At 43.6% G+C, this 8750-nt stretch overlaps 1 protein-coding gene across 1 annotated transcript in view; it reads right to left on the reverse strand.

Annotated features, from left to right (window-relative positions):
• Positions 1–5742, reverse strand: part of CIT (citron rho-interacting serine/threonine kinase) — a 162675-nt gene extending 156933 nt beyond the window's left edge. Inside the window, 2 exon segments of the mRNA XM_021007994.2 lie at positions 3673–3771; positions 5594–5742. Of these exon segments, the coding sequence (XP_020863653.1) occupies positions 3673–3768 (96 nt within the window). The 5' untranslated portion in view covers positions 3769–3771; positions 5594–5742.
• Between the last annotated feature and the right edge of the window lie 3008 nt (positions 5743–8750).

The following is an 8750-nucleotide window of genomic DNA, read 5'->3' on the forward strand; positions in this document are numbered from 1 at the left end:
TGGCGTCTTGCAAGTACAGTCCTACATAAAGTTAAGGTAACATTACAGACCTGAGGTTCCTTTTTAAAGAGCTTGGGAGAACATCAAAATTCCAATGCTCTACATAAACCTCATTAAAACAAAAGTTTCATGGACAGAAATAGCATTTTTTCTTATTTATTGACATAAAACAAATGTTATATGTTTTGTTTACAAACAGAAAATATAATGAAGGGAGATAACTAGAAGAAAAAAATTGGAAAATGAATCAAAATGATACAACAGAGGTTCCAATATTGTCCTAAGCTCTCCTGATGTAACATATGATCACATTAGAAAAAGGATATAAAATATTTTAAAACAAATTTGGAATTCTTTCAAAATCTGTTTCTCACTTTTAGGGTTTTATAAACTGAATGGGAGCCTGCGTGGCACAGTGGATGGAGAGCTTGCCTCAGAGTTAGGAAGATAAGGGTTCAAATTCCATTTATCGAATCAGTCAACACACAAACTAGGAAGTTGCCCTTAATGCCACATTCTTAAATCCCTATTCCTTTGTTCAGTGAATTAGCTATTCCTCCCAGCTTTGTGTCTTCTGTAAATGTAAGCCTTTATTGAAGGCTTCATCCAAGACACTGATAAAAAATGCCCAGCACAGATTCGGGAGTCCTTCACCTAAGACCTCCTTCCAAGCTGACATTGAACCATCAATGACTTTTGAGTCCAAATTTTCAACCAGTTCCAAATCTACCTAATATTCCATCATCCAGCTCCAATCTTTCCATCTCATCCACAAGAGATACAAGAATAGCACAAAAAACCTCAATTTTTTTGTTGTTGTTCAGTCATTTTTCAGTCATATCTGACAATTCATGACTCCACTTGGTGTTTTCCTGGCAAAGATACTGGAGTAATTCGCAAATTCCTTCTCCGACTCATTTTACAGATGAGGAAACTGAGGCAAACAGGGTGAAGTGACTTGCCCAGGGTCATACAGCTAATAAGAGTCATGAGACTAGATTTGAATTCCTGACTCCAGGCCCAGCCTGGGGGCGCTGTATCCACTGCATCACCTAACTGCTCTGTCAAATATTTTGTTCCACTCTAAATAAACTAAATCAACACCCTTCCCTTCATCTTCTAGTCTAGTAAACCTGTCAAAAAAGGAAAAGAGAAAAGTCTGGCATGAGCTGCTCTTGATGAAGGCATGCTGGTTCTTTGTGATCACTCTTCTTTCTTCTAGATGCTCGCTAACTGCTCCTTTAATAATAACGATACCTTCCAGAATCATGACAGGAATCAAAATCAAATTCATTGGCCCATGGTTTCCAGGCTTCCTTCTCTTCTCTTGTTTCAAAACTGGGATATCTGCTCTTCTTCAGCCTTGTTAAACCTCTCCAGCTGGCTCTGCAATTACATCTGCCAAGTCTTTCTGTACCAAGAATACAGTTGGGGGCAGCTAGGTGGTGCAGTGGATAAAGCACCGGCCCTGAAGTCAGGAGGACCTGAGTTCAAATCTGACCTCAGATCAAACACTTGACACTTACTAGCTGTGTGACCCTGGGCAAGTCACTTAACCCCAATTGCCTAACAAAAAAAAAACGCCAAAGTATAAACCAAGAATACAGTTGGTTGGAGTAGGGTCACCGGGAATCACCAATGGCAGTTAAGGTCTTTCTTAGGATCTTGAGTATCAGCTTCCTGGTAGCTACTTTTGTTCTGTCCTTTTCAGTCCAAAAATCACTCAAAGAAACAAACAAGCAAAATATGCAGCAAGCATCTCTATTATCTCTCGTTCATTTTCATGGTGTTCTCCACCCCAAAGGATTGATCCTGTTCCTCACAGAACTGAGCCACACGTTTCTATTCACCTGGTCACCTGTCCTTGTTACAATCTTCTACGAGAGGAAGGAAGGAAACAAGCATTTATAAGCTCCTACTATGTGCCAAGCACTATGCTAAATGCTTTACATATATTATCTCATGACAACCCTGGCAGGCAGAGGACGTTATTATCCGTATACTACAGTGGAGGAAACTATGGCAGAGAAGTTGTGACTTGCCCAAGTCACAAAGCTAGGTAAGTGTCTGAGATTTGAACTCAGCTCTTCCTGATTCCAGGCCCAGTCCTTTTTCCACTGCACCACCTAGCTGCTTCTATACACGTCTTTTCAGAAACACGTGCTGGTCAGTGAGTTCTTTTTCCATTCTCTTTGGTCTCTTCAGACAACTCCCTCTTTTTTGACTTCATGAGAACGATTTCTTTTTGTGCTTCCAGAATGTAGTTCTTGTGAGCTTCCTATACCTCCCGGGCAGATTTCCCCTGCAGAATTTTAGCCGCTGGGGCTATATATATCTTAGCTGCAAACCCTTTGAAATCTGCCCTTCTGAAAGCTAGGATGCAACTTATGTCTGCATCACCTCCAAATTCCTTTCATTTCGATCCCAGGACTTATTTATTGATAAAAATCAGATCCAGAACAGACTGTGAATTCTTATGCCAATGACATCACAGCTTCAGTCTTTGCCTCCGGGCATCACTACTCCAAGGATCTTTCATAGCCTCTCTGTGACTGACCAGTAGGTCTTCAAGAGTCACTGCAGCTTAAAAATTCATCATCCTTTGGCCAACCTGATGATGGTGGTCTCCCAACTTAGCTAGGCAAATCCTCAGAGAGCTGAAATAGTCCTTCCTGGGCCTACTCTAGAAGCCTTTCTAGCTTGGGAAGCTCTGCCAGAGTTCAGGCTCAAGAGGCTACCTCCATGCCACAAGACATCAGGATAGTACATATATACTATATATACAGATACATACATACAGATACTGATACACACACACCTTACTAAGGGTGTTTAATATTTCATTAAACATACTAATACTTTTGAACACATCTACTTACTGTACAAAGGTCTCCACTTTAAAAGAATGTGTTCTTTTGAACAAGTCAGCAAAAGCTGTTATTATTTAGACTTTTGGCCAGTACATGGAGATGACATCATAGACATGCCAATGAGATTCATTAAAACAAGATTCTATCTATCTGAAATTATTCCAAGGTACTATGGGCCCTTTGTACAGCAAGCCAGACAAATTTTTACACAGTCACCTATATAAAGTGCCAGAAATGATACAAAGAACACATTTTAGGAGCAAATTTAAAACATAATCCTTGTCCATACATTAAAAACTAGTAGCTACAATTACTCATATGTAGGCCCACTGTTAGTTCTTAGGAATACAGGATCTAGAAATGACCCTTAGAGGTAACCTAGGCCAATTTTATTTTACAGAGGAGGAGACAGGAATGAGAAGTGACTTATCCAATGTTAAACAAATAAATCAGAGAGTCAAAAATTGAACTCAAGCTTCTGTCTTCTAATCCAATGCTCTCTCACGTCACCTTCTACTTCCTTTCAAAATGACAAAAATAACCAGTCATACTTCTTGGTGAGCAAGAACAGTATCATATCTCCACTTTACAAAAGGATAAACTGAGGCTCAGAGAAAGGGCATCATCTGCCCAATCATTCAGCTAATTAGTGTTCAGATCTGGAATTAGAACCCCAGGCTCCTGATTCCAAGTCCAACACTTTTTCCACCAAATCACAAGGCCAAATTCTTGGTTAAGAGAAACCCAGCTGAAGGGCCTATGACAAAAATGAAGATAACAGATGGAGCACTGGAAGTCTTACCTGGAAAAGAAGATTCAGCTTGGAGGCCCGGCTACTGATGGGCTCAGGTTCACTTGGGGCCAATGGGCTGCGCACGCCATACTTAAACTTCAGCATCTCCTGAAGAACAGAGAGGTTTTGAGACAAGTTTGTGTTTAACAGACATGGCCCTTAGCATTCATATCCGTAAGAGACAGTGTCAGAGCCAGAAGGCATCTTAGAGATAGGAAGGCAATTACAGAAGGAACCTGTTAGAACACGTTTACAAGGCAGAATGACAAAGCTGGAAGGGACCTTGAGAACACAAAATATCAGAGTTTGGAGGGACCTTTGAAGAATGTCAAGGCTCTCCCTCCCCCAGCCCCTCGCCTAAGACTCTTGTCTTATCCTTTACAGAAAAAATTGAGGCCATTTGCCATGGGCTCCCTCTTCTCCCCTCTTCCTCATCTCTTATCACTCACATGCTTTCTGCCACTCTCTCCTCCTTCATCCCTGTCTTGAATGACATCATCTCACTCCTTACCAAGCCTAACCCCTCTACCTGTTCAAGTGACTCCCTGCCATCCCATCTCCTCCAAGAGATTACCCTCTCTGGCATCCTCACACTTCCACGTTCTCATTTTCTCCTCTGTAGTGGTTCCTTCCCTACTACCTACAAATATGCCCACGTCTGCCCTCCCAGGCAGAAAAAAACCCATCCCCAAGAGCTATCATCCTATATCTCTTCTGCCCTTGGTAGCTAAACTCAGAAAAAGCTGTCTACAATGGACACCTCCACTTTCTCTCACCTCACTCTTTTCTTAACCCCTTACAATATGACTTCTGACCTCATCATTGCACCAGCACTGCTCTCTCCAAAGTTACCAATAATCTCTTAGCTGCCAAATTCAACAGCCTTTCCTCAATCCTCATTCTCCTTGACCCCTCTGCAGCCTCTGACATTGTTCATCACTCTCTCCTTCGATCGTCCCTTCTTTCTAGGATTCCAGGACATAACTCTCTCCTGTTCTCCTACCTATCTGACCACTCTTCCATCTCCTCTTAGAACAGGGGACGTCAGGGCTGGGAGGGGCCTTAGAACAATGTCAGACCTGGAAGGGGCCTTAGAACATGGAATGACAAGGCTAGGAAGGATCTGAGTATAGGAGATGTCAGGTGGGAGGGGCCTTAAAACTTAGGGGAAGACAGGGCTGGGAGGGGCCTTAGAACAGGGGATGTCAGGGCTGGGAGGGGCCTTAGAACAATGTCAGACCTGGAAGGGGCCTTAGAACATGGAATGACAAGGCTAGGAGGGATCTGAGTATAGGAGATGTCAGGTGGGAAGGCCCTTAAAACTTAGGGGGAAGACAGGGCTGGGAGGGGCCTTAGAACAGGGGATGTCAGATGGGAAGGGTCTTAGAACAGGGGATGTCAGGGCTGGGAGGGGCCTTAGAACACGGAATGACAAGGCTAGGAGGGATCTTAGAACAGGGGATGTCCGGTGGGAGGGGCCTTAGAATAGGGGATGTCAGGTGGGAGGGGCTTCAGAACAGGGGATGTCACAGCAGGTGGAGGGGGCCCTTATAAAAACTTACTCTGCTCCTTTTCCCCACCACTCCCCAGAGATTCCCTCCCCTCACCTCCATCCCGCTTCCCCAGCCCCACTCCCACCCAGGGCAAAGCCGCCCTGCCCCCCCATTCCCGCCTCAGGCAGCTTCCGCAGCTAAGATGAAGGGGGAGGGGGTTAAGGGGGGGAGGGCTGAGAGAGGGCTGCGCATGCGCACTCATCCACTAAACCCCCGACACCACCACCACCACCTTTCTCCTCAGACACCTGAAGGATCCCCCGTCCTCACCCCAACCGCGGGAAAAGGGAGGCCCGACAAAACTGAAGCAAGGTTGGCCCCTTCTCGCCTGCGCAAAAAGAAGAAACAATTCGGGTGAGCAGGGGGCCTGTACTCACGGTCCACACACTCCCACACCTCGCAGCACCGCACCGAACCGCACCCGCACCGAACCGCACCGTCCCCACCTTCCTCCGTCCCGCCTCAGCGTTTGAATTGCGAGGCGGAGCCGACCAGCAGCCCGGGGGAGGGCTGAGCGAGGCTCTTCTTTGCCTTGTCCAATCATTTCTCCACGTCCTCTTGATCGACGGCTCGTAAGGCCCCGCCTCCTCTCTTTGCCTGCCCAATAGAAACTCCTGACGTAGTAAAAGGGAGGAGCCAATCACTTTATTTTTCTTTCTATTGTAGACCAATGAATGGGCCAGCCAGGGAGAGTGGGCGGGGCGGAAGGGAGCGGCGGCTGTTCAAAGTTTGAAAGAGGCTGTTGAAGGATTGCGAATGTTGAGGATTCTCTCGTTCCTTCCGGGTCCCCTGCTCCTGGGGAGATACTAACCAAACGTTCTTAGCCTCTCACTGTAATGGTCTTCGTTCTAAGGGTCACTTTAACCACAACAATAATTATTACTCTCTCTTTTACGTAGCATCATATGGTTTGCAAAGTGGTTTACAAATGTTAATAGCTAATAATAGCAAACATGTTCCCCTACTAGACTATAAATTCCACAAAGACAGGAGGTGTTTCTTAACTAAACATTCTATTTCCTGATGAGCAGGCAGATTTCAGAAATTCCTGGAAAGACTTGTATGAATTGATGCAAAGTGAAGTGAGCAGAACCAGGAGAACATTGTACACAGTACCAGCCACTTGTGTGATGACCAACTTTGATAGACTTAGCTCTTCTCAGCAATGTGATTATCTAAGACAATTTCAAAAGCCTCATGGTGGAAAATGCACAGGCTGGTGCCCTGCTAAACACTTAACACTTATCAGTACATTTCAAAACCAGGAGAACATTGCATGCAGTAATAGCAATGTTGTAACGATAGTCAACTGTGAAAGACTTAGCTACTCTGACCAATACAAGACAATGAAAAAATGCCATCCACCTTCAGAGAGAGAACTGATGAACTCTTTGAGTGCAGATTGAAGCATTGTTTTTCCTGCTTTCTTTATTTTTCCTGGGTTTGTTGTTGTTGTTTTTGCATCGTGGCTAATGTGAAAATGTTTTGTATGACTTCATATGTATAATGGGTATCGTATTTCTTGTCCTCTCCGTGGGTGGGGGAGGCACGGAAGGAGGCAGAGAATTTGAAACTGAAATTTTTTTTTAATTTATTAGCTAATTTGATCTTCATAAGAACCCTGGGAAGGTGGGAGCTATTACTGTCACCATTTTACAGGTGTGGAAACTGAGGCAAACGGAAGTTAAGTGATTTGCTCAGTCACCCAGGTCTGAGGACAAATCTGAACTTAGGTCTTCCTGATTCTAAGCCCAGTGCTCTATCCACTGTGCCACCTGGCCACCTGTGACCCTATGACCTCCTTGGGTTTCCATTTCCTTTCCTGTAAAATAAAGGGTAAGACTAAATGGTATCTCAAGTACATTCAGACCCTATCACACTACAAACAAGATCATCTTTATTAAGAGCTTATTGCGTATACATAGCTTTTCTCCACAATGGAGGAAATATAATGTTTACACTTAGTAGTATTTTATTTTTTTCAAATTATATGTAAAGATAGTTTTTAACATTCACTTTTGCAAGGTTATGAGTTCCAAATTTTCCTCCCTCCCTCCCTTCCCTCCCCCTTTCCCAAGACAGCAAGTAATCTGATATAAGTTATATATGTACAATCATGTTAAACATATTTCCACGTTAGTCATGTTGTGAAAGAAGAATAAGAACAAAAGGGAAAAACCACGAGAAAGAAAAAACAACAAAAAAAGTGAAAATAGTCTGCTTCAATCTGCATTCAGACTCCACAGTTCTTTCTCTGGATATGAATAGCCTTTTCCATCATGGGTCTTTTGGAATTGTCTTAGATCATTGCATTGCTGAGAAGAGCTAAGTCTATTAAAGTTGGTCATCACACAACGTGGCTGTTACTATGTTACAACGTTTTCCTGGTTCTGCTCACTTTACTCAGCATCAGTTCTTGTGAGTCTTTCCAGGATTTTCTGAAATCTGCCTACTCATCGGGAAATAGAATGTTTAGTTAAGAAACAACTCCTGTCTTCATGGAATTTATAGTCTAGAGGTAAATAAGAGGCTCAGTAAATAGAATACCAGGCCTGGAGGCAGAGAGACTCATCTTCCTGAGTTCTGATCCAGTCTCAGACACTTACTAGATGTGTGACCCTGGACAAGTCACTTCACCCTGTTTGTCTCAGATTCCTCATCTGTAAAATGAGCTGAAGAAGGAAAGGGCAAACCACTCCAGTATCGTTGCCAAGAAAACCCTAAATTAGGTCAGGAAGAGTCAGACACAACAACAACAGCCAGATCAGGAAAAACTCAGGCTGAATTGTACCCATCTCTTCAAGGACTAAGGTAAATTCTCATAAAAAGATCTGCTCTTTGATCAACTTTGCCTCCCTGTGCTGTCCAGAAACAAATACTGTAATATACTCATCTGCCTTTTTTTACCTAAATGTTTCCTGTGTTTTTGCCTCAGATGTAAAGAGGTAAGGGGTTAGCTAGAGATTAACATAAATTCTAATTAGAGCAGAGAGGCAAATACTTACCTGAATAATGGGAGGTTTTGCTAACTGGGGGCTTGGAGCTATTGTAATTGTACTACTAACTTTTGGCCTGACATAAATTCTGTAAAACAGCCAGGAGAGGACCTTGTGCAGCTGAGGAACATTGTATTGTCACTAGGATAAAAAGGTGAACCAACTGTTGCCACGATATCCGGCTGATTAAATCTCCATGTTGTTTTTGTTGTTTGTCCTTCATTTTGAAGAGGACCAATGACATCCCATTTGGATTTAAGTGAGGCAGAGTTGCACAAAGTCAACCTCACTATCTCTTCCAGTCATCAAAGTCCAATGACAAGACAAAGGTCAGGATAGCTGGAGATGGTCTGAGATGCAGTAGATGACCTTGTCTCTGATGTTTGACCAAGCTCTAAGGGTTCCACAGGGCCTGCTTCACCCACCTTTCTGACTGGTAGCACAATCTGTTCTCGTTTACCCCGTCTCCCAGGGGAAGTCTTCATGTACTCGGGTAGACATCCTCTACCTCACCAACAGGTTTGAGACCGATGGATTA

The sequence above is a fragment of the Phascolarctos cinereus genome, unplaced genomic scaffold (genome assembly GCF_003287225.1).
Source record: "Phascolarctos cinereus isolate Bilbo 61053 unplaced genomic scaffold, phaCin_HiC Scaffold_4;HRSCAF=312, whole genome shotgun sequence".
Classification (NCBI taxonomy): domain Eukaryota; kingdom Metazoa; phylum Chordata; class Mammalia; order Diprotodontia; family Phascolarctidae; genus Phascolarctos; species Phascolarctos cinereus.